Source organism: Eurytemora carolleeae, unplaced genomic scaffold, assembly GCF_000591075.1.
Source record: "Eurytemora carolleeae unplaced genomic scaffold, Eaff_2.0 scaffold1282, whole genome shotgun sequence".
NCBI classification, from domain to species: domain Eukaryota; kingdom Metazoa; phylum Arthropoda; class Copepoda; order Calanoida; family Temoridae; genus Eurytemora; species Eurytemora carolleeae.
Window position 1 is genome coordinate 8,216 of NW_019397174.1, and position 27,282 is coordinate 35,497.

Sequence of the window (27,282 nt, forward strand, 5' to 3'; positions counted from 1 at the left end):
CTACAATTCTTGTTTAATTATAAGGGTATAATTGTTTTATTAAATAATCAAACATAATATCAAACAGAAATATCAAATAGAAAATATTAAACAAATAACCATTGGAATTAATATAAAAAAGAGGGGGGGGAGACACTAATTGCTTGTATAATCTAGGCATATATCAGTTCTACCATCTTTTCTCCACACTCTACAAACATCTTGTATACACCCTACCATACACTCCACAGTCCTCTCAAAACATTGTAAACAATGGTCTTTTGCCTACAAACAAACATTGTAAAAATTGGTCTGTTGCCCTTAAATAATTTTTACATTATAAACATTGGTCTTTTGCCCACAAACAAACAATGTAAAAGTTGGTCTTTGCCCACAAATATTTTTTCAATTTTCACCTACAATTTAAAATAATATTGTATATCGTTGCCATTAAAGAAGTGAGAGGTGTTAACGTTAAAAAGGGAGGAACAATATTTGGTTGTCTTTTCAATTTCTAATTTTAATTTTACTTTTAAAATGAATTTACTTGGGGATTGTGTTAAGGCATTGTATAAATGGGAGTCAGAAAAGTTTTAAGTTTGTAAATCCGTTGGAGTTTGAATAACATTAGCAAGCAGTTATCGGGTTTTTCTTATAAAATAAATAATTAAAACCATATGTTTGTCCCTGTTTTAAAATTGACTTATTAGCTATTATTCAAGTAAATGATAATAACAAGAGAAAGAATAACAAGATACCTAGCTGAGAAGTGAATCCAAGAAGTTCTCCAACCAAAGATAATTGGGCTTAATGGAGAGTAACGATAAGTCAGTCAAGTCTCTACGCTACACGCAAGATTTGAAGACAGTTCCTACAAAGTCCATCAAACAAACTTCTGGAGAATACAACAACAGATAATAAGACCAACAACACAAGAAGTCTACTCGCAGCTCTTCTCAACCATCTCAACCAAACCTTGATATAGCTTTCGATGAGTTGGGGTAAAAAAAACAATAAGGGAAAATTTTTTGTTTGCGAAGTATATTTGGAATGGATGTTTTCTTCTCTAATTAGATTTGCAAGTAAAATCTTGAAATTTTTTTACTTCTAGGAATGTAATCTTTGGCTTTGTTTGTTAAATTTTTGTACCATAGTTTCAAAGAAGGGGGGGATTTTGTGACATTTTTTGTCACATATAGATAAACTAAAATGTATGTTTCTCTAAAAAATTGTTAAACACCTTCAAACTTTTACATCCTGATCTCTAGATGTTTAAATTACTGTCTTGGCATAGCAACGAAAAATACAGTTTGGGTTGTATCATGCATTTCAACATACTCCCAGACCCAGACGTCTATATCTTTGTAACCTACTTTCTATCTAAAGTTCAACTTAGTAAACTAGGCTGCGCGCCAGACCCATCCTTTATCAGTTTTTTTTCTAAAACATCCAATAGAATCATGAAACTATTTGTATCGACCAATAACAGACCAATATTTGATGTACAATCGTTTATTTATCCATTGAAACCATGTATGTCAAGGAATTTCATTATCTATAGTATGTTATCCTTTATATATTTGTGCGCAAGTGCAACCCTTGTGATTTTTAGTATATAAGCTTTGTAAACTTTGTATATTGTCACTCTTTGTATATTGTCTACCTTTGTGAAATATATTCTGACAGATAACAGTAAGTCATTTAATATAGTTTTTACTTATAGAGTCTATAGTCAGAAATTGTCCATCTTTGGGAGTGTTGTAAAAAGGAATGTTAACAGTATTACAAATCAAATCTCTAGAAACATATCCTGGGAATACTAGCGAAAAATCAAAGTTTTTAAGCTCTCCGCATTGCTTAAGCTTTGCGTTGCTATTGTCTTTACAAAGACAGTTTTTGGGAAAAGTTTCAGAATTACAACATATGGACTTTTTAGCCTAAAACATTCAAATTTACATCACTCTAAAATTTGGATTCTTTCTGATTATATAAGATATATTAAAGCTTCATTTCTAGTAAAAAATATCACACCTAAAAAAACCCAGTTTTGTAGCAAATTAATTAAAGAACTTTAAAAGCTAGAATTGTAGCAGCGCAGCTTTTAATAAAACTTTAATAATAAAAGAAGAAAAGACTATTACTGAAAATTGATATTACATTTAACATAAAAAACAATGGCGGCATATTACAGAACTGACCATCGTAAATGGCTATTTGTGACCGAAAAACCGGTTAAACAAGTGATATAATATTTTTTTCAAAAAATGTCGATATGGGTATAAAGAAATCCGCCTTGCAAAGCCTAATCTTGCACAGCTACAAACAGTTTGTAAAAAATACGATCTAGGAGCATTAAAGTGGAAAAAATAGGGAAATCACAAAATTCCCCAGTTTTCAGCTCTAATTTAGTATAAACAACATATCTTAAGAAGAAAAAAAACACTCTTACCAGTCTTTTTTATCACAAATTACCATTTGCGATTGTCAATTTTGATTTTAGCGAAAAATGCCTTTTGTAAATGTTTCTTAGAATTAAAAAGTACATCAGTATTTACTACTTGAAATAATTCCTCTCAAATTTGTGAAAAATCTTTCACCCTTAATATAAATATATTTTAGTTTTACAATTTGGTCATTTTCAAATAAACTTTATTATTTATTTACATACATAAATAAATAATACAGTTTAAACGAGAAATGACTTTGTAAAAACCAGAGGGGGGTACACCCCCCTAATTACATTCAGGGGGGTAATGTACTGCCAACTCCCCCACCCCTTAAAACCGCCTATGAAGATTTATCAGACTATTATGTAAGCACTGTACAGTTTCCTTTGGCGTCATAGGTTATTTTGGTTGCTTGAGGAGGGGGGGAGTGCAGAAGTCCTCAATTTGTAATCAAAACTACTCAAACAAGTTTTGCGGCATGCGCGCTCCTCACTTTGTAATCACCTCTATTGAAAATATTGACCTCTGTATATGTTCATACGGTGAAAATATTGCTAAAGCTTTATTTATAGGTCATCAGTTTTAAAAATAAATCTTTAAATATGCCACATGAAGCGCTAGAAATAAAAAAACCGTTTTGAATCTCAAGTTTTGATTTAAAATTTTTTGAGACCATTTCCTCGAACACGATTTTGCCTTCTTTGTCCCCATTCTTCCTTCGTTCTCATGCATGTGTGACCCCCCTCTGTTCCCTTTCCTCATTGTGCAGTAATCATCCCAACCTCAGTCCCTGCCCCATTCCCCTGTGTCCCTTGTTCGCCCTATGTCCCCTGTATTCCTTGTCCCCCCTTTGTCCTCCCCCTTTGTCCCCTGTCCCTCATTTTTCCCTCCCTGCCCCTTGTCCCCCCTGTGTCCCATGTAATTCCATTTCACCTCTGTCTCTTGTCTCCCTCTGTCCCCTGTCCCTCCTTGCCCCCCCCCTCTGCCCCTTATTCCCCTTCTGACTCATGTCCTCACTTGTCAACCCCCCCTTTTCTCCCTGCCCCCCCCCCTGTGTCCCATGTTCCCTTTTCAAATTATTTAAATTAAACTGTTCTTGAAGATTATCGCATCTTTTTGTATGATGAGCTTTAAAATGTTTTTATCCTCGTATTAATGAACTTGTATATTCTTCCATTTAATCAATTTTTCATCATATTTCGTAAGTTTCTAAAATAAAATTAACTTGGGCAATCTATTACAGATTGAACCCGTTTCTTCATTACCCAGAGCACTGTTACTATCGAGGAGAGATCCCCTGTAGCAGATCATGGCAAGGTTAGATACACTAGGATTGGTTTGAGCGAGTAGATTAGCTCGCAAAACATATTTTTAATATGTATTTTACATAAAGCAACCAAAAAAAATGTTCTCCTTAGGTTTTCCGGATAGTTTTGAAAAATAAAATAAAATGATTATATGTTGGAAATATGGTTCATTATCTTTGAACTATTAATAAAGATGTCAGTTTAATAGTGTAGGTTATGAGTAATAAGTTATAAGTTACAAGTTACAGTTGACTGGTAGCAGTTTCACAATGTCTGTCTTACAGCTAACACTACTATTGTCTCTTACAATAGCTTTAACCCCGGCAGAAAGGTATTTTAAAACAATTATATGGAAAATTTTAAACTTCTAAATTGTATGACTACTGGTGAAATAAATAGCTAATAGTACAGTGGGCCCGAAAAAGTGTGGAAAAGAAAGATGCCTGTTAAACTCAATTTATGATTTTAAAAGTCCAATGACAGATGATGATGTTCTGCAGTGTAGAGACGCTTAATAGATTCATATCATATCACTTATTCAAGCAAAACTTTGCCAGCTCATAACAGATCCATCTCACTTGATTAGTTGATTTTCAAGGAAATACTGGAAAACAATCTCTTTACCAGCTTATAACAGATGCATCTCACTTAATTAGTTGATTTTCAAGGAAATACTGGAAAACAATCTCTTTACCAGCTCATAACAGATCCATCTCACTTAATTAGTTGATTTTCAAGCAAATACTGGAAAACAATCTCTTTACCAGCTCATAACAGATCCATCTCACTTAATTAGTTGATTTTCAAGCAAATACTGGAAAACAATCTCTTTACCAGCTCATAACACACATTTATAAAATGCTGTTTTCCTTTTCCACATTTGTATTGGTCCCATTGAACATTAAAAAATAAATAAAATTTTCAATAACTGTTACAATATTTAAATTTGCATGCTGTTTTTTATTCTTGTTGTAACTTGTACGGTATACCCCATCCTTTGCAATATGCGTATTTATATTTAAAATAATTTTCTTAAGAGCCAAAAAGCTTCACTGATAAAGCTTTAAAAATAAGATAAGTAAAGAGGGTGGCTGGGTAAGCCAAAAGCCAATGTAGCAAATAAGAAAAATTGGAAATTTTTTGACATTCTTTGGAGAATGTGAATTAATCTACGCTATAAAAGCAACAGAAATAGTTCAACAAATCTAGATAGTATTTTATTTGTAGTTTAGTCTGGCAAAGAAATACCCTTTAGGTCCGAAAGTTTTATATGGTTCTTAATGCACATTAGGAATTTATTAGATTTTTTTTAAAAAACCCTATTCATAAATCTTGATTATGTTAAGGACTGAGGGTATAAAGTATGAACAGAATTGGAAGGTCTCAACGTCAACTTGGGAAAAGTATAGTTGCTGAGAGCAAAGAATACAACAGCATGGTCTGTTCTCTCAAATGCCATAATAGCATTGAACTCTGCAATTCTTTCCATTTTGACAAAGAATCCAACAGCTGTGTATTGGCAAATATAAAGTTCATGGAGGATATACAAGAGGAAGAATCAATGCTTGTGTTCCTAAAAGCAGATGCTTGCCTTGGATATGAACCAGATAAAAATGAGACAGTGTTTCTTATTGGACAGGGAATAAACACTGCACAATCTTACCCATTTGAGTTCCCTCTGCCAGTGCCAACCGAATTAGGTTCTTTCACACGAGGAGGTGTTGCATTGCTGAATGGAATTATTTACATATATAACCCTAGCACTGTTCAATGCTTCTCAAATGTTGGGGGTAACTGGGAATTACTGACAAAATGTGTAAATCAACGAAGATATCATGCAAGTATGACAACTGTTGGAGATTATATTATGATTATGGGTGGGGTTTGGAATGGAAATAAGTTCAATACTATCGAACGGTTTGACGGTGATACTTGGACTACCCTGGCCAATAATCTGACTTACGGAAGATATTCACATTGTAGTGTAGCAATAAGCTCCACTGAAGTTTTGGTGATTGGAGGTTACAATACATCTTATATATCAGCAATGGAAAAGTATGACATAAATGGAAATCAAATCGAGACCCTTCCAAGCATGGAGTTAGCTATGTCAAATTCTGGGTGTGCTGTTTACAATAATGAAGTCTATGTTAGCGGTGGAATATATCTAAGTGGTTTGTCTAGTGTAGAGGTGTACAATATACTAGCTAAACAATGGAGAAAAGCTAATAATATGAAAAGGGTGCGATGGGGTCATGATATGCATGTGTTTAATGGTAAACTCAAGGTATTCGGCGGAGGAAATTCTGAGGCTTCTCAAATATCAATGGAGGAATTTGATGGAATCAACTGGATAGAAGATAATACTAATCTCAGTAAACGTTTTCATTACGGTAGATCTGTTGTAGTTCCATCAAACTAAACATGGATCAGCTTGAGTTGAGGATGAGAACCCTATAGTTGTTGATTTTGTAATGCTAGTTTTATGATATTGTCTGTTTAAGCCCTATCCTGGTTGCTTGCAAGTTATTGACGATGATTAGACCAGAAAATGTCTAAATATGTTTTTTTTTTTTAATAAAATTGATATTTTTACATGTTTCATGGAAGAGTTAAGACCATGCACGACATTTTGCAACTTGTTATTTCTGCTTTTTTAATTGGTGCCATGATGCATCTCTAGAATATTAGTTATTTGCTTTCATATGTTTTAGTAGTATACTATTTTGGAATTTATTAGTATTTTTTACCCGTCCCAGTTTGTAGGAAGGTACATATGTTTCAAAGCATGTAAACAAATTTCAAACATCTTTTTTATATTCATTAAAAAGGGGTTGTTATGCCCATGATAAAAAACATTTACGATATTTAGATTATTCTGTTTTTGATAATGCAGATGATTAGCTTGTTCTAAAAATCTTCATTAGATTGATCATAAATTTATTAGGAGGTTGTATCCAAAGAGAAAAAGAGATAAATCATAACTCAGCAGAGTAGGTCATTAATTATTTTTTTTTGGAAATCTCAATCACCCAGCTTTCAGGGACTGCAGTCAGACCAAATGCTGAAAATAGATTTATTGAATAAAAAAGATGACATTCTTGAGAATCTACAATGGGCAGCAATTATATTAATGCAATAAAGACAACTTTACTAATAGTTTGCTATGAGGATCCCTGACAAGCATTCTTCAAATTCCAGGTTTACGTGTAAACAAAGAGAAGCAGCTAATTGGCCAATTTCTCTTTGTTTATATGTTTATGTGTTAAAAGCTCAAAGTTTTTAAAAACGATCGTTTTTCAAAATGATCGTTTTTTTAAAACTCGTCGTTTCGTTAACTATCATTAACGAAGAGAGGAAACTGACCTGAAGGGCAAGTGTACTAATCATTGAGTAGTTTTTAAGAAAATGTCAAGAAGTTTTAGCTCCCCAACAACTGTTTAACTACATATAAGACGACATTCAATAAAGTTGCATGTAATTTTTTTTATGAAAAATACCGTTTTTATAAAGTTCGTTGTTTCGTAAGCGATCGTTAAAAAAATTGTCAATAATTTTGTTTTTCAAAAACAATCATTTTTTCAAGAGCGATCGTTTTAAAAAAAAACAATCGTATAAAAAACGGTCGCTAATCGTTTTTATAAAGACGATCGTTTTAAAAAACAATCGTCATTCATTTTCTAAAAGTTCAAAATGAGTGGGTCGTTTTTGAAAACGTTCGTTTTTTTCCGAAAACGAAACGATCGTTTTTGAAAACGATTGAAAAACAAAACAATAAACGATCATTTTCAAAAACAATTAACAACCCTATGTGTAAGATATAAAAGAAGGTAAAGTATCAAATGAGTGAAATTAAAAGAATAAACCGAAGAAATAATACGAATCAATGCATTTTGGGTGAAAACATTCCATTATAAATAGTTTAAACTATACGTTTATCTGATGTGAAACCCCGTTTATTTTTTTTATTTTTTTAGAATAAATTGGCAAAACTTTTAAACTTTAAATATATTTGTCCCCCGCTAAATCGGTAGATATTCGGTCCCCCTTCTCCTTTGATGGACCCCTTCTCCTTTTATGGACCCCTTCTCCTTTTATGGACCCCTTCTCCTTTTATGGACCCTTCTCCTTTGATAGACCCCTTCTCCTTTGATGGACCCCTTCTACTTTTATGTACCCCTTCTCCTTTGATGGACCCCTTCTACTTTTATGGACCCCTTCTACTTTGATGGACCCCTTCTACTTTTATGTACCCCTTCTCCTTTGATGGGCCCCTTCTCCTTTTATGGACCCCTTCTCCTTTTATGGACCCCTTCTCCTTTTATGGGCCCCTTCTCCTTTGATAGACCCCTTCTCCTTTTATGGACCCCTTCTCCTTTTATGGACCCCTTCTCCTTTGATGGACCCCTTCTCCTTTGATGTACCCCTTCTTCTTTTATGTAACCCTTCTCCTTTTATGGACCTCTTCTCTTTTTATGGACCCCTTCTCCTTTTATGGGCCCCATTCTCCTTTTATGGACCCCTTCTCCTTTTATGGACCCCCTTCACCTTTCATGGACCCCTTCTCCTTTTATTGACCCCTTCTCCTATAATGGACCCCTTCTCCTTTTATGGACCCCTTCTCCTGTAATGGACTTCTTCTACTTTTATGGACCGTAAGCTTAGTTTTAAGGGACCTTACATGCAAAGATGCAAATATCCGCTATGCAACAGTAACATTAACACCTTTAACTGATCATAAATGTGGAAGATACCGTCGTTTTTCTGACTTGATATGTGATTCTTTTTGTAAGTTTTTCCATTGCTTCTTATATAAACAAAGAATGCATAAATAATTTTCGCAGAAAAACCGCAAATTTAAATAAACATTTTGAAGTAACAGAAACTAATTTATATTTGATCAGACAAAGCTTTAAATGGAATCGTTGTCAATCGGGCATTGCCATCTGTGCATGGAAGGTCACTTGAAATTACGCTTACAGTCCTTTAAAATCATTTAGTTCAAAAGTGTACTCCACAAATATCGAGTTCCGGAGATGTTGCTAAGCGCAATGTCAACCAACATGTTTAGCCTCTGAACTACAATATTCAATATAAACTTCAAAAAAACAAGTTTATATACAGGGTGTCCAACGAAACATTCGAGAGTTCGTTAAAAACATCTTTTCCTCAAATATACTTTACTTTGAAATCAAGTTTTACTATAATATTCTTATTATTTCCTTTGATATCAAACAGCTTAACAAATTATTGAAGAAAACATTTTAAACTATTCAGTATTCACCAACTGTCATGTTTCGTGGGACACCCTGTATAAAGAATAAATACTTAATCCACATGTGATATTATAACTTGTATACTCCTCCCCCCTCTCTCAACCCCAAACAAATATGATAATACTATCAATTGTCAGTTCGATCCTGCTACTTCTAAACACTATAGTTTTTAAGATCGTTAGAATTAAAAAATTGATCCAGTTTTAGTTCTATACACTATACAGAGTATAATTTAGTTTTAAGTATTTGTTGATATATAGATATATAAGAAAGTGTACTCTGATCAAAGGTATGAAACAAAACGATTTTTTACAACGTAATAATAGCGTTTTCCGTTTTCCGTTTTGAAAAATCGTTTGGGTTAATATCTTTCATCAGAGTAAAATTTTACTTTATGTAAACAATAGAAACTTATAGAATGAAATTTTGAAATATTTTTGAAAATTTTTAAAAACGTACACGGGCCTTTAAACCTTTATTGTTTAAAAACGGGCCTTAAAACCTTTATTGTTTGAAAACAGACCTCAAACATTTAATGTTTAAAAACGGGCCTTAAACCTTTTATGTTTAAAAACGGGCCTCAAACCTTTTATGTTTAAAAACGGGCCTCAAACCTTTAATGTTTAAAACGGGCCTCAAACCTTTAAATGTTTAAAACGGGCCTCAAAACCTCTAATGTTTAAAAACAGGCCTCAAACATTTAATGTTTAAAACGGGCCTCAAACCTTTAAATGTTTAAAACGGGCCTCAAACCTTTAATGTTTAAAAACAGGCCTCAAAACCTTTAATGTTTAAAAACTGGCCTCAAACCTTTAAATGTTTAAAAACGGGCCTCAAACCTTTAATTTTTAAAAACAGGCCTAAACCTTTAGATGTTTAAAAACGGGCCTCAAACCTTTAATGTTTAAAAACGGGCCACAAACCTTTAATGTTTAAAAACGGGCCTCAAAACTTTAAATGTTTAAAAACGGGCCTCAAAACGATGAGCATCCTTAGATTTATTATATATATCTGTGCAACCCAATGTCGTAGACCTTAAATATTTCAAAATTTTGAATTCTCTAACATCAAATAAACTAAGTTTAAAATATCAACGGTTAACACCATCAAGTTGCATAGATATGAAGTTTAGCAAACTTGAGTGTAAGGAAAAGACATTTTTTAAAACTTGATTCCAATCTGACTGAATTAATTGTTTCAAACGTAACTTGTCATATATTTAAATAAAAAGGAATTTTCAATATTTTCTGAGGCAGCTGACGGGTATATTTTTAAATTATTAATTTATATTTTTATTCTTAAATATTCCAGATTTAGGATGAAGTTAAGAGTCTACCGAACTCTTTGGGGTATACTTCATGAGACGGACGGGGCAAGTGCTGAAAGTCCATTCTTGGATACAGACGAAGGTAGCATGCTTTTAAAGGGACTGTGTGCAGGCTTAATTACAAATGCAAAGATGACAATGACCGATTGGTTCCCATAAAAGCTTTGTCTGATCAAGCGTGCATTAGATATCCATGTTTAAAATTTTGAAAACTGATTATTTTCAATTATGGTTTTACATTGCAAGAAAACATATAATTAACATTTTTAAACCTAGAAAATTGACAATATCTTCTCACTATATGAATCCAATCAAGGTAGGAATTGAAAATAAAGTATAAATTTTCAATGAAAAATATACTAGGTGCCATTGATCTAATTTTAACCCTTTACAGGACTGGCTGAAATAGCTCGACTAGGCTATGATGGTGTCGAGGTCCCAATGATCTAATTTTAATCCTATACAGGACTAGCTGAAATAACTCGACTAGGCTATGATGGTGTCGAGGTCCCATTGATCTAATTTTAATCCTATACAGGACTAGCTGAAATAGCTCGACTAGGCTATGATGGTGTCGAGGTCCCATTGATCTAATTTTAATCCTATACAGGACTCGCTGAAATAGCTCGACTAGGCTATGATGGTGTCGAGGTCCCATTGATCTAATTTTAACCCTATACAGGACTGGATGAAATAGCTTAACTAGGCTATGACGGTGTCGAGGTCCAATTGATCTAATTTAACCCTATACAGGACTAGCTGAAATAGCTCGACTAGGCTATGACGGTGTCGAGGTCCCATTGATCTAATCTTAACCCTATACAGGACTGGCTGAAATAGCTCGACTAGGCTATGACGGTGTCGAGGTCCCATTGATCTAATTTAACCCTATACAGGACTGGCTGAAATAGCTCGACTAGGCTATGACGGTGTCGAGGTCCCATTGATCTAATTTGAACCCTATACAGGACTGGCTGAAATAGCTCGACTAGGCTATGACGGTGTCGAAGTCCCATTCAAGTTTGCTCTGCAGATTGGAACTGCGAGGTAAAAAAATGACTAAATAAACTTAGTAATTTTGCTTTAACAATACATATTTAATTAAACGGAAGTTAAAAGGTAAAATAAATACGTTGTGACAGCAAACTTTATGATTCTGTTTTGAAATAGGAAAACTTTACACTGCTAGATTAAAAGCTTGGCTAAATATATTATCAACTAAAATCTGTTAAACAATGACCGCAAATTGAGTTAAAAAAGAATACATGTGATACATAATTTTATTATAATTAGATATAGGTTGCAGTTATAGGAGGGTGGNTGAGATACTGATATTTTTAGTATATCTAAGGTGCAATGCAAATTCAGGACGTTTATATATCTAATTTTTCACGGGCTTCTAAATTATGCAAATATAGCGCTGTAATGAAACTGTTTTGCCATTTTTAATTCTTGCTTTTTCATTTTCATTATATTCTAAAAAGTAATCATGAAGTTAATGCCTCCATATTTATCAGTCCAGGTACAATCCGTTTGCTATGAATATCAAACAGACAGAACATGATCCACTCGGCTACAATCAATCAATGTCTCAAACACGACACGATCAACATGGTTTTTACAGAGAAGTTTACAAACATAGATATATTAATAATGTACAATGTACTGCAAGTTTACAAAATATCATGTGACCCGATATTTATTACAATCACATATTTTCCAATAAGTGTTAAAGGGACAGTAAGTGTAATATCAAGTGACCCTCAATGCAAACATGGAAATGCCCGATTTTCCATGATACCCGTATCTCTTATAACTTAAGCAGTCAGAACCTAGCTATGTTTGTCTTTAGGTTTAAAGAAGCGTTGGAGAAGAATAACTTGAAGGTGATCTTCATGATATTTACAGATGGAGCTGTATGTCCAGGAACAGGTAAACTTGAAGGTGATCTTCATGATATTTACAGCTTAAGCTGTATGTCCAGGAACAGGTAAACTTGAAGGTGATCTTCATGATATTTACAGATGGAGCTGTATGTCCAGGAACAGGTAAACTTGAAGGTGATCTTCATGATATTTACAGCTTAAGCTGTATGTCCAGGAACAGGTAAACTTGAAGGTGATCTTCATGATATTTACAGATGGAGCTGTGTGTCCAGGAACAGGTAAACTTGAAGGTGATCTTCAGGATATTTACAGATGGAGCTGTATGTCCAGGAACAAGTAAACTTGAAGGTGATCTTCATGATATTTACAGATGGAGCTGTATGTCCAGGAACAGGTAAAACTTGATATGCATAAAGTATATATATATATATATGTAGTTTGTCAAAGACGACTTTTACAACAGGGTAGTTTATGGGATATGGTTCACAAATATATATATATATTATCCATAGACACAGTGTTTCGTCCTATTAGAACTCATTATATAGTATGGTTGAATTTTTCTCAGATTTTGATTTTAGCAGTTGACGGGGCTTGAACCATGAATCCTTGGATTATGGATCAAACAAACTAATCACTGCTCCATCAAACCCTGATTATTGGGTAATGAAATAGGGACCATTACAAGTTGAGGGCCTTGCATAAGGCTAATTGGTACACCGATTCATTACCACAGAGTGCTAAAATTTAGCGGACTAAACGAGCATTTGGTGGACCCTACCCTGGGTTTACAGAGCCATCAGCTGCAGGAGAATCTAACAAAGAACTTCTTGTTAATACTCATCTTATATTGTTTATCTTACAGGAGGTGCATTTGGTGGACCCTACCCTGGGTTTACAGAACCATCAGCTGCAGGAGAATCTAACAAAGAACTTCTTGTAAATACTCATCTTATATTGTTTACCTTACAGGAGGTGCATTTGGTGGACCCTACCCTGGGTTTACAGAACCATCAGCTGCAGGAGAATCTAACAAAGAACTTCTTGTTAATACTTATCTTATATTGTTTATCTTACAGGAGGTGCATTTGGTGGACCCTACCCTGGGTTTACAGAACCATCAGCTTCAGGAGAATCTAACAAAGAACTTCTTGTTAATACTCATCTTATATTGTTTATCTTACAGGAGGTGCATTTGGTGGACCATACCCTGGGTTTACAGAACCATCAGCTCCAGGAGAATCTAACAAAGAACTTCTTGTTAATACTCATCTTATATTGTTTATCTTACAGGAGGTGCATTTGGTGAACCCTACCCTGGGTTTACAGAACCATCAGCTCCAGGAGAATCTAACACAAAGAACTTCTTGTTAATACTCATCTTATATTGTTTATCTTACAGGAGGTGCATTTGGTGGACCCTACCCTGGGTTTACAGAGCCATCAGCTCCAGGAGAATCTAACAAAGAACTTCTTGTTAATACTCATCTTACAGTCTTCAAGGAGCAGGTTAAAAAAATTATATAAATCATGTACCGCTTTGTTTTTCCCAAGCAATAGGATAAAGCACCCGTTATTATGGTTGCATGATCCAAACCAGTACAAGTATACGAGTCTGGTCTGGCTGTATGCCCAGTATGGAGTTAACCCAACGCGTTTTCTACAATTTTTCTCGCTTGTGGTTAGGGATGAGTTGCTTTCAATTTCCTAATAAAAAATAAAAAGTTTCTAAAAAAATGTAAAATAAAATTCTTGGTTAGATTCCGTAAAACGGAAAATTTGGTAATTTGTGAATTAATTTTGTTATTTTGACAGTCCCCTACAACATGAAATGTTTAAACTTTATTTAATTTTTTTTTCTTTCCCTTCTTTTTATATCTTGATCTAACATAACCTTTGGGAAGTTGCAGCTTGAAAATTTGCACATTTGGGAAGTCGTCCTTGGGAAAATGCTTTCGGGAAATAACCTATAACACTTTATTTACACAGCCTGATACCGAAACCCATTTTATGAAACCTTCCTTCCGTGGCCTTAATGTCAAGTGCAGATTTAAAAACTTTAAGTGTGCTTATGAAAAACCTGTTGTTCTCCTATCGAACTAGAACTAGGTTTCCATTTTTCCGTGAAAAAAATACATTTAGAAATGGAATGATTCGGAAAATTGTCCAACAAAGTGGAATTCCGGATGATATGGGAAAAATTCATGACTATGATATTATGAAACAAAAAAACTTTACCCTTTTCGACATTTTTTAAACACATTACATTGAAATAGAAAGTTTAATTGTTTTAGGCAAGGCCTAGGCAATAGAGATGTCAACGATAGTGTAACGTAACGTAAAATGTACGTTTTTGTACGTTACGTTACAATAATGTGTAACGTTTGGATATATTCTATATAACGTGAACGTTAAACGTTAATGTTATAGGAGCTCATACCTAACGTTAACGTTAAACGTTAACGTTAGAGGAACATACCCCCAACGNGGAAATGCAAAAGCGTAACGGAGCTTACTGTTTTTTCACTAACATTTACTAAAGCTTAACGTTGTATAAGGTATTCAAGTGTAGAAAATTCACTTCGTAACGTTACTCTATGCCATAAAATTTCATAATGTTCAACGTAACGTTTCAAACGTTAATACTTTTGATGAACACTATCTTAACGAAAGCTAAAATCTAGAAAAATCAAAACGTTGACATCTCTACTAGGCAAAGTGCGATAGCACCCTTAACAGATAAAAATTCACACATGACATTTTGAAAAATTATTTAGGTATATATTTAATAAAATACACAAAAAAAATATATTTAATTAAAATATGCATATAATTTTCCCGAAAAGAACTATTGTAAAAGTAAATTGATTAGCAAAAGATTAAAAATAACAACATTTTGTTTTGGAGATCTTTTAAAATCTATATATCTGTCTGTCTGGGTGTGTGGGTGTTTGTTTGTTTGTTTGTATCCAAAAAACTTCAAAACGGCTGAACCGATCGGGTCCAAATTTTTTGTTGGACCTCCCGTGACTCCAGGGAAGGTTTATTATAAATTATCAAAATTTCAAAAATTTATGTTTTTTATTTTTGTAAAATTTTGAAAATGCGCGGAAAAATATTATTAAATCCGCAATTTTTGTATTTTTTTTTGCTACAGACTGTACTAAGAGAAGATGCTCACAGATAAAGCCACAATTAAAATCGCCCGAAAAGCCTAGTTTTGTAAACAATTTGCCTGTTAATGTTTATTTGATTCTTAAAACGTCAAATTGTTTAAAGAAAAAAGATATTGGCATATTTTCAAGACATTCAAAGAAAAGGGATAAACAAACTATTCACACTTTCAGCCAAGGTTGGAAGAGATTTTTTGTCTTCCCATGGGGGAAAGGGATGCTCAGAACTCGTTGGGGCCTAACAAACATAGGAAACTATAACTGTTTCTGATCCAGGAAAACCAACGAGGAAAACTGAGCCCAGTCAACCCTTCAGGTTGGTTTCCTCTCTCCTCCTCACTTTGTTAACGATCGTGAACGATCATGGATGTAAACTCAGTAGGGCACTCTATTCACAGCATTACTTTAGAAGATGTTCAATTTTTCTTTGATCCAGACTTTACCATTGAGAACACAATACCTACAGCTAATGTTCGTTGTGGAGAAGGTGAAAAGCCTGTTCTTGCCTCTGCTCCTTCTGGTAATTCTCCATTCAAGTTTCCTGGTTTGGCTGCATTTGACTTTGTTCTCTCTAACAATGATGAACCAGAAACTTTCCAAGCAGTCGGCATGTCTACCTTAGAGAAATTATCCCATCAGCTTCATATGATTGAAATGTGGACGAAAGCTTCACCTATGTACAAGGATATCAAAGCAAGACAAGTAGACAAGGCAAGCATATGTCCATGTCTGGTTGATGAGTATAGTAATGGAATTGTTATTTGTTAAACATCTCAAATACATTTACAAGGATTTGAAAGACTGGATGAAACACAACACCAGAGATACCACGAAATGGTCGAGCACTTGATTTAGCTTTGATCTCTTGGTATCATAATGATCCTAGGGATGCTAGATCATTGGATCCTGAGAAAGTTTATTCAATGCCTGAACTGAAGGATTCTATAAGAAGGTCATTCTGGAAAGAATTATTGATGAAAAATGGAATGGCAGATGGTGAGCTCTTCAACGTTGCAATGTACATGTATTGTAAAATCAATTAGTTTTCAGACATATTTACTTCAAATTAAATGTTATTTATTTAATTGTTTTTTATTGTTATTTCATGTCTTCTAAATACATTTACTCTATTCCAGAGGGAGGGAGAGGTAGGTCGAATACAAAGAACTTCAGGCTACTCTCTCTTAAAATTGATTTAGTTTTAGGCAAGGTTATAATGCAAGGAAAGTTAATTGCGGTCCCGTATACTCTGCGTACATTTTGAAACCAGTTCTCTCTGGGCGGAATTTGTAAACAAGAATAGATGCATCAGTGTTCGTCTAGTATCCGAGGAGGATAAAAACATTTGATTTTGATGATTTTAAAAATTCACATGATAGTTTCCTAAGACCAGAATATTTCATTGATTATTTTTGTGAAAATGGATTCCATGTGAGGCTTCGACATCCGTCTTGTGTTTACTTTTCCGCCCAAAGACAGTACACTGCAGTACAAAAAATGCATACACCTCTAAAATAACTTTCCTTGCATTAGTACTATGGTTTTAGGTATGTCTGATATATCAGAGCTCAGAATGCAAGATCAATCTCAGAAATAGAGTAGAGACTAGAGAGTTAGTTTAAATAATTTTTAAATGAGCAGGATACCAACTTTATTTTGACTGGGGCTTTAAAACAAACGAAAAAAATGGGTTTTTTTTCTTCTTTTTTTAACTAAAAATAGTTAACAAAAAAGAATATCCCCTATTTTGTTCTTTTGAAAAACAAATGATCGTTTTAATAATCAGTTGTTCTGTTTTCAAGAAAAATGATTTCTAAAATGAACATTCAAATGGGTAACGATAACCCCCCCCCCCATAGAAAAAAAAATTTCATTAATTTTTTTTTGGAAATGTTTATAAATGCCAGTCTGAAAATGTCATGCATTTTTACCTACAGACGGGCTCGTTGGTTAAACAAATTTCCTGATTTTTATATTGATTTTTTTCATATTTTTCAGTAACCATTTATTTAAATAAGGGTTCTGTAAATATGACATGTTATGCTTACCAAAAGATGCTCTAAAGATTGTCTTTATAAGCTTTCTATAAATTGGTGTACATTCTTTTTATCTTTTTCATGGCAGAGATACAGGATATCTTGATAATTTTAATATTATCTGCAGTTATAAGCATCAAAGATTTGTTATGCTTACTGTGACACTCTGTATAAAAGTTGAAATGATTTACATACTATTATGCTTTATGGAACTATATAAATATAATCCTTTTAAAAGTTAATTAAGTCCCAGTAGGGTACTTTTACTTTACTAATTTCCTTATGAGGGGAAATTGGTAAGAATATAAAAACTTATACAAAATGCAACTTTGTATAAAATATGTTTAATCATGATGGTTAATAATGAAACTGGATAATCAAAAACTTTTCAACTAAAAAATTTGTTAGTTTGAAACCATAATCAATTTTAAGAAAGTTTAACTAATAATTTTTCTTAAATTATGAATCTGCAAGTTGACAAGAAATCGAAAGAATTTGTTGTTTTTAGATCAATCATAAATTTTAATAAGTCACTTTTATAGTTTGTCAAAATTATAAAATTGAATTTTAAAAATTTAAAAATATTTTTGGAACGTTCACAACAATTTTTGGATTGTTCACAATTCTAAAAAAACTTCAATTTTTTGTTCAATGCTTAAACAAATTTTTAGAATTATTTCATCACTTTTTTATGTCTAAAATCCATACAAAACAAAAAATAATTTTCATTAGTGGACTAATGCATTACTCATGTCTTTAGTTTTATGAAGTATATGCGCACTACACAGTAAACCACCCTAAAGATTCAGCTAGGAATGTTTGTGTCGATTTAAGGGAATTATAGGATATGCTTTAAATCTTGATTTTTCATGAATGTATTCCATTTTAAACATATTTTAGGTTGAAGCAGCCCAGGAATTTGGACCAACTCTCGTAAATTCTCATTCTTTAAAGGTATGAAAAATGTACTGTTTAAACCGGGTACTAGGAATTTGGTCTAAAATGATTTTGTTATAAACCAGCTCAATCGCGACAATAAATTTGAGCAAGCATTGTTGCCCTCACCAGAATTTTGTGTTAATTTTAATTAACATTAATTGTTTATCTTAATTTTTCAACTTTTTAAAGAATTTGAAAAGATATTTGTTCAAAATTTGTGTTTGCAAATTGCGCGAGTTTTTTGATTGTAAAATAGTTGCAATTTGTGGAAAATTTAACGAAAATTGCAAAACCCAATTTTTCGCGCAATTTGCATAATTGCTTTAAATCCTGAATTTGCAAAAAAATAGCATACAAATTTTGACTTGCGGGGTCAGGAAAGAACAAATTTTGCACAATAACAAAAACTTGTCCACATCATTTTCTTACCAAAATCTGTCCTTTTTCTTTAAAAGATATTTCTTTAGATTACTTTTGTAAATTAAACATTTAAATCTTATTCTGTCAGGATTATTTTACTGAAGAAATGGCAGCTGAATTCTTTTCAAAGGCCCTGGACTGGCAGGAAGAAAAGGGATACAGGTATTTAACATTTTCCAGGACTCTTTAGATTTTGTAAATTAATTAAATTTGACATTTTTTTACTTTTCCACTCTACATTTTTTCCATAAACTCATTGACTCATTTAAAGATTTTACGTTGACACATTTAAAGAAAGTGCTTCTTTCTATACAAGCCGTTAATCTTAAAGGATCTTTTTTTAAAGAGATTTTTTTGTCCCCAGAACATGATCGGGTTGTTACGATCAAATCTCGGAATTTTTCTATTGCGAAAGGTTGGTGTTGTTTGGGTTTATATTGATCTACCAGGGGTTGTACTTGAAGCTGGCAACCAAAGACTCTCCCTGCTTGTCCACCTTTCCTCTTTTCATCACCATTCACTTGGATTAATTCACTTAAAGCTTCTTTCTTGTTGAGTAAAAAACACGCACCCTTTCGCTGCGAATGTTGTTGACAGCCGCCCCTCTGTCCTCCTATATCCGTCAGGTGGTCATAACTGCTTAACCAGATGTCGGCTTCAGATGTTTTAGAAACCATAGGTTTGTGTGAAGTACGGCAATCGAACCCGTGAACACCAGTCTGGACACCAATCCAGTTACTGGCTGTGGACAAGTGTGCTTAATTTCAGTTAGCTAACGAGAACTGGTGTCACACACCCCACCCCACGAACAATGTGGACTTTTACAATACATTATGGTACCCTTGAAACTGCTTGAAACCTTTATCTGATCAATAATATGGAAGAAATTGTCTTTATTTCTAAGTTTAAAAGTGTTATTCATGTTTTCCAGCCTGCAGTAGAAATGCACAAGTCACTTTGTAGAGAAACCACTACTAAAAATAACCAGTTTTTAAAACTATAAACATTGATATCTAATCAATACTTAATCGGACAAAGCTTTTAAAGGTACCATTGCGAATCAGGCATTACCAAGGTTGCATGGAAGGTCACTTGAAACCACGCTAACTGATCCTTTAATCTGAAAAAATTGTAACAGGGTTCTGCATGAGACTCATCGGAAGAGGTTTCTGTACTCCCCGTGGGTTGCAAGAAGCTTTGTTCCTAAATTCCCTGGTCTAGAGGTGAGTAAAGATGGGCGCGTTTTGTTTTTTTCATTTCCCTCATTGTTCGTAAACAAACTGTTTCGTTTGTTTTTTTTCAATAAATTAAAAAAATGATTTTGTTCATTCTTAAAATTGTCGTTCATTTTCCACCTTTTTTGTTTATATTCTCACTGAATAATCTGAACGATCGTTTGTTAATGTTCGTTCAGTAAAAACGTTCTTTCAGTAAAATTGTTCGTTCAATAAAATTGTACGTTCAGTAAAAACTATCGTTTTTTCAAAAGTTTTGTAGAAATAATCGTTCGTTCAGGAAAAAATTATCGTTTTTTTTACAATTTATTCCAAAAAATCCTTTTTAAAAACGATATTTTCTTATTTCTCTGAATGATCCTATAGTTCGTATATTTGTTCCTGAATGACACCATCGTTCAAGAAACCTTTGCTTGTTTACAAAACCAATGTCCATCTTTAGAGGTAAGCATAGACTGAGGCGCAGCTAACTTTGTCTCTTCTAATAGGCTAAATATGTTATACTCTGCACCAGAGGATTTGTAGAAAGCTGTTCTATCAAAAGAATAAAATTTTATGGATATTAGTAATATTTTTGACCAAATGAAAATATCTCATTCCAAAATTTGGTTATTATGTCAATTCTGAGAAACAGAAACAATCCCTTTAACTATTTAGATGGTTGGTGATATCTCCCATTGGATTAATGTGTGTGAGACAAATACTGATGATACTGATCTTACTAAGGTTGTAGAGGATCTAGCTACCAGGTAACTGATCCTGATCTTACCAAGGTTGTAGAGGATCTAGCTACCAGGTAACTGATCCTGATCTTACCAAGCTTGTAGAGGATGTTGCTACCAGGTAACTAATCCTGATCTTACCAAGCTTGTAGAGGATCTAGCTACCAGGTAACTGATCCTGATCTTACCAAGGTTGTAGAGGATCTAGATGCCAGGTAACTGATCCTGATCTTACCAAGCTGTAGAGGATCTAGCTACCAGGTAACTGATCCTGATCTTACCAAGGCTGTAAAGGATGTTGCTACCAGGTAACTAATCCTGATCTTGCCAAGCTTGTAGAGGATCTAGCTACCAGGTAACTGATCCTGATCTTACCAAGCTTGTAGAGGATCTAGCTACCAGGTAACTGATCCTGATCTTACCAAGCTTGTAGAGGATCTAGCTACCAGGTAACTGATCCTGATCTTACCAAGGTTGTAGAGGATGTTGCTACCAGGTAACTAATCCTGATCTTACCAAGCTTGTAGAGGATCTAGCTACCAGGTAACTGCAATTTTACACTTCAGGGATGATCGGGAATGAATCACTTTTTGGCCTCAAATCTAATATGTGTTTCATAATGATAAAATGTATTTCTTTTTTATTTAAGGTTTACACATGTCCACTGTAGAGTTGGGTATGATCATGGCCCCCAAGTACCAGATCCAAGGTGAAAGCTATAAACTGTCGTCGTATATATCAATACTATGAAGACGACTTTCAATTTCAATTTTGATTTGTAACAAGCTTTTAAACAGCAAAGATAACATAAACATGGAAGCAAGAAGAAGTTTTCATTTAACAGCTACTCCTTGTTTACTTGTAAAATTATAATTTCCCTTTGCAACCAAAATACTTAGACCTTGGCATTGTCAAACAATTCTGATTGATCAAATAATCTAAGTTTAAAATTTAATACTAAAGGTTTTTCACCAGCAAATTGCAAAGATATAGGGATTAGAAAATTTAAGTTTGAGACAAAGATTGAATTCCTTTTAGGTCATTTTTATTAGAAATTCCCTAGACGACATATGTGATGCAGGGTTAAAGAATGGATTGGATATATGGAGGGACATGAACGATGGTGGGACAAAATCTGGATGGAGGCGGATAAAAAGGGGGACATGGAGGTCACCTTTACTCCAGAGCACGGACCTCCCAACTACCAGGTGAGAGGTCACTTTTACATTAGAATATTGACCTCCAAACAACTGGGTTAGAGTTCACATTTACTTTAGAATATTGACCTCCAAACTACTAGGTTAGAGTTTACATTTACTTTAGAATATTGACCCCAAAACTACTGGGTTAGAGGTCACATTTACTCCAGAATATTGACCTCCAAACAACTGGATTAGAGTTCACATTTACTTTAGAATATTGACCTCCAAACAACTGGGTTAGAATTCACATTTACTTTAGAATATTGACCTCCAAACTACTGAGGTAGAGTTCACATTTACTCAAGAAAATTGACCTCCAAACTCTTGAGTTAGCATTCACATTTACTCCAGAATATTGACCTCCAAACAACTGGGTTAGAGTTCACATTTACTCCAGAATATTGCCCTCCAATCTACTGGGTTGAATTCACATTTACTTTAGAATATTGACCTCCAAACTACTGTATTAGAGTTCAAATTTACTCTGGAATATTGACCTCCAAACCACCAGGATAGAGGTCGCTTTTACACTAGAATATTGACCTCCAAACTACTGGGTTAGAGTTCACATTTACTCCAGAATATTGACCTCCCAACTACCAGGTTAGAGGTCACTTTTAAATTAGAATATTGACCTCCAAACTATTGGGTTAGAGTTCACATTTACATTAGAATATTGACCGTCAAAAACTTGGATTAGAATTCACATTTACTCTAGAATATTGACCTCCAAACAACTAGGATAGAGTTCACATTTACTCCAGAATATTGACCTCCAAACTACTTGGATAGAGTTCACATTCACTCCAGAATATTGACCTCCAAACTTCTGGTTTAGAGTTCACATTTACTCCAGAATATTGACCTCCAAACTACTGGATTAGAGTTCACATTTACTTCAAAATATTAACCTCCAAACTACTGGATTAGAGTTCACATTTATTCCAGAATATTAACCTCCAAACTACTGGATTAGAGTTCACATTTACTCCAGAATATTAACCTCCAAACTACTGGATTAGAGTTCACATTTACTCCAGAATATTAATCTCCAAACTACTGGATTAGAGTTCACATTTACTCCAGAATATCAACCTCCAAACTACTGGATTAGAGTTCACATTTACTCCAGAATATTAACCTCCAAACGTTATATAAAGGAATTGAGTCTTGGCCACAAACTAGATTTTACTTGCAATCTTGTAGACCTTTTAAAATTATGAATTCTGTTACATATCAAATAATTTATGTTTAAAATATCAAAGGTTTACACCGTCAAGTTGCCAAGATTAAGAAATTAGAAACGTTGGCAAAGATTTTGTTTCTATAATTTGTTTTATTTTATTTTTAAGGTTTGTGACCCAAACACAAAAAAGCCCTTATCAAGCATATGGGATGTAAACCACTGGATTGGACTCCGGAGGTAGGATTTCACATTTTATTGGTTTCAGCAAAATCTCAAACCCCAACCTTTTTTAATTTCAAATTTTGCGAACAAACCATTTAATAGTCTGTGATTTAGACAAGAACGATTTGCTGAATTGTTCGGAGCTGAGAATACTTCAAAACTTATTCCTAGTTCTACCCAGGTAAATTAAAGTGACTGAGTTTAGAAATAATGTTTAGAAATAATGGAGTTTAGAAATAATGTTTCTCGTTTTCTGTTGACTTTATAGGATGATTATGTAAATATTGTATGTACATTTGTTTAATGCAGTTAAATTGTATAAATCACTTAATGGAGCCAATTTTATTGAAAGCAATTAGTACACAAAAGTGTCAACAATGAAGCATAAATTGCAGAACTTTGGAGAAAAACAAATCAGGATTCAGTAAGCATAAAAAGAAACTTTTTCCCACGTCATCTCTATACAATGTTTCATGCTCGGACAACCTCCCCCCCCCTCCTCCTCTCCCCCCTCCTCTCCACCCTCCTCTCACCACTTTTACCAATTAGTCAAAACTTGGACAAATTATGGTATTGATAATAGGTTATATGTTTTTTTTGGTATACAATGAGAACTAGATATTATTATATTACAAAGATTTATTCACACACAAAGATATAAATACATATATAAATTGTGTAGTTTAAAGGGAGTGTTCGCGAAAAATGAAAGGTGGTATAGGCTTAATGCGATAAAAAAGCGCTTTTGATCGCTACTAATCTTACTTCTATCTGTTGCGTCTATAAGGAGAAAATTGTTAAAAACGACTAATACCCAAGAACATAGTGTCCATACAAATTCAGAAAAATGCAACATACGACTTAGACCGTAAAAAAATCAATTTAATTTCAAACAAATCATTCAGATATTACAACATATAGTCATCGATTATCTTTTGCCACATTTGTATATAGTTGATTATAGTTGTTTTAATTGTTAGATCTGAGAGTTACTAAACTTATAAAAACATTTATTCCTGTTTCGAGGATTTTTGGTAATGAAGACGACATTTTCATATTTTCAAGGAATGTTCTAAAGCAAGTTGTAAGCTGAATATTATTTAAAAAAATAAAATCAAAACATATTATGAAAAATCCACTATATACAAATGTGGCGAAAGATAATCGATGACTATAGGTTGTAATATCTGAATGATTTGTTTGAAATTAAATATATTTTTTTACGGTCTAAGTCGTATGTTGCATCTTTCTGAATTTGTATGGACACTACGTTCTTCGGTATTAGTCGTTTCTAACAATTTTCTCCTTATGGACGCAACAGATAGAAGTAAGATTAGTAGCGATCAAAAGCGCTTTTTTATCGCATTAAGCCTATACCCCCTTTCATTTTTCGCGAACACTCCCTTTAAATTTGTTTAAATACATTTTTTGAATATACAGGTTTCCAAAAGAAAAAAAAAATATTCAAAATTATGCACAAATAGACGACATTGATTATTACTCATTACATAACATATTTATCATTTCAGTTATTACGTAATCATCGAATCCTTCAACATATAAATTCTTCATTCTTGTATTTAAAAGTTCTTGTAAAACCGGAACTTTACATGCATGGTCCAAAGGGACATCAAAACATTTCATTTGTTTCTTAACTAACATTTTACTAAGATCCGAAGGATTTACAGAACAATCATTTGCAATAGAAAAAAAATTTCTGCCAAGAACTGTGTTAAGGTCATTTTTACATAAATTAGAAAGAAATCTAATGCAAAGCTTAGAACTTGCTTCAATAATCTCATAGAAAGACACACATCTGCTAGCTTACATAGTTTTTACATGTAAACATTGTGAAATACTTTCAATCAAGTACCTATGCGTATCTCTAGGTAAATTAAAAAGAATTCTAATAGCAGTATTTCATGCTGTATACAATTTTGAAACACATTGGGAACTCAAGTCCCAAATACTAGATCCATAAAAATTACAACAATAAATATTATACAGTTTCAAAATAACATCAGGACTGTTAAAATAAAATTCTTGGTTAAAGGAATGAATTTTTGAAATGAAAATAGCTCGTTTTTTATATCTGGAACTATGGAACTATAAGATATTATACAGCTTAAACCATTTTCTTAAAGATAACATCAATAAACTAAAGTATCGCTATAATGTAGTCTTCATATTCCTCAGTTTCCTGGTTCTCACTCAATATATTTTTCTAGGGATTTGAGCCAAGGACTAAGCCTGGTCCAAGTATTCTGGAAGGAAAGGAGAATATCAGTTTCAAGTAATTTGTTCTTTTATGTTTGTACATTAGCAGGGTACAGTACTGTACAGTCCTGTATGAATTATGTACGGTATGTACTTGTATCTAAAAGATCGTATCATGATGGTAAAATAAATTTTGAAAAAGAATTTTTTTATAATTGTTTTTGACACTATAGTACAGCGTGAAACTAGCTTATCCATTGTTCCAATGAAAAGTTATAAAATCAATCTATTTTAGTCATGAAAGTTTATGGCTCCATTAGCTATTAGCAGGGGAATAATAATATGCTCGAGAATCTATATAAACATTTGGTTTTAGTGTTTGTTTGTTTGTTTGTTTGTCAAAATTACTGAACTCATTTGGGCCTGATTAGATGTAATTTAAAAGAAATTAAAAGTGACCCTCCATGTGAAGATGGCAATGCCCGAATCACAACGGTATACTTTCAAGGGCGTACACAGGGGAGGGGCAAAGGGGAAAATTCCCCCCCCCCCTAGACCTTTTAAGAACTCAGAGCTATTACACTTTTAAAATCTGAAACTGAAGAGTGAAAACATAAAAAAAAAATTTGCTGTTTTTTTCTGCTAGTTTTGTTTGTTTGTAAGGTAATTGGACTGTATGTGTACCTTTAATGTATCCAAGAAGCCAAATGTTTTGAATTTACAGTTCAAATTTTTCCCCCCCCACCCCCCCTTGGGAGCTCCTAGGGGGGGGGGGACAAAACAATTTTGTTTGCGCTTCGCGTATAATTGCCCCCCTAGATTTATTTCTGTGTACACCCTTGTACCCTTTTAATGCTATGTATGATTTGGATGTCAATGTTTGTTATTATATCAAATATAAGGGTTGCTTGAAATTACGCGTACAGTACCTTAAATAGAAAAAATCATTGAATAAATAGTTTATTTTATTAAGAAAAACATACAATAAGATTTCACGTGGAAACATACAGAGATAGAAATACAAAACACTCAGAAAATGTTTTTAGGCGCAATGCATAAATCATAAAAGACAGAATCTTGGAAAGTTCCAAAAAATATTATTTTTTTTACCGAGGACTGTTTATTTCAGGTAGGTAGTTTTTAACAAATTTTTGTTCATATTTGTCGTACTACTGTTCCGGATTAAGTCTTTCCAGAGAAAATTCTGAAAATCTCATTGCGCCATATTTTGAACTTTTAAGACTTTCCCTTTAAGAAATCCAGAACTGATCTTTTCTTCTTGATTCGATAGTTTGCATCCATACCTATTCAATTAGTGTTTTTTCGGAAAAATTTCTAGTCACGTGATACAGACAGAGACACGTGACCTTTATACTTCAATTGGTGGAAGTTCTGGTGACGTAATACGGACTTGATATTATCAATTATATCTAATAAAAAGTAAAAATTATAAAATAATGATTGGAGAAACCCTAAGTTATATCTGGGATATCTTCGTTTTCAGATTGGTTGCATAATAGCTGAATATGATCTGTTTATAAAATTATATATGTATGAATTTTTGTATAAATTTGAAACAGTTTTATATAAATTTCTCGAGACAAGAACATCAGATATAACTTTCATGGGTCGCGACTAAAACCTAAAGTGATTAGCTTTCAGCCTATACCCCCTTTCATTTTTACTTTACAGTCCCTTTAAGGTATAT

General features: G+C 33.4%; 2 protein-coding genes across 2 annotated transcripts; both read left to right on the plus strand.

Annotated features, from left to right (window-relative positions):
• Positions 1 to 5,096: 5,096 nt before the first annotated feature.
• Positions 5,097 to 6,155, plus strand: LOC111712515 (kelch-like protein 12). Its single transcript, XM_023487153.1, has one exon. The coding sequence runs from the start codon at positions 5,097 to 5,099 to the stop codon at positions 6,153 to 6,155; it is 1,059 nt and encodes a 352-aa protein (XP_023342921.1).
• A 6,364-nt stretch (positions 6,156 to 12,519) lies between these two features.
• On the plus strand, positions 12,520 to 25,778 carry LOC111712519 (uncharacterized). Its single transcript, XM_023487155.1, has 11 exons — positions 12,520 to 12,616; positions 13,625 to 13,731; positions 18,332 to 18,385; positions 18,879 to 18,952; positions 19,929 to 20,013; positions 20,683 to 20,774; positions 21,397 to 21,456; positions 21,829 to 21,955; positions 23,302 to 23,372; positions 23,472 to 23,538; positions 25,586 to 25,778. The coding sequence occupies exons 1-11, from the start codon at positions 12,535 to 12,537 to the stop codon at positions 25,652 to 25,654; spliced, it is 888 nt and encodes a 295-aa protein (XP_023342923.1). The 5' UTR covers positions 12,520 to 12,534; the 3' UTR covers positions 25,655 to 25,778.
• Positions 25,779 to 27,282: the final 1,504 nt, after the last annotated feature.

Bases quoted from the DNA above. Each gene is read 5' to 3' on its own strand.
- LOC111712515 (XM_023487153.1), top strand. From the start codon at position 5,097: ATGAACAGAATTGGAAGGTCTCAACGTCAACTTGGGAAAAGTATAGTT.
- LOC111712519 (XM_023487155.1), top strand. From the start codon at position 12,535: ATGGAGCTGTATGTCCAGGAACAAGTAAACTTGAAGGTGATCTTCATG. The intron at 23,373-23,471 runs GTAGGATTTCAC...TCTGTGATTTAG, and splicing joins CACTGGATTGGACTCCGGAG to ACAAGAACGATTTGCTGAAT. The intron at 23,539-25,585 runs GTAAATTAAAGT...ATATTTTTCTAG, and splicing joins TTATTCCTAGTTCTACCCAG to GGATTTGAGCCAAGGACTAA.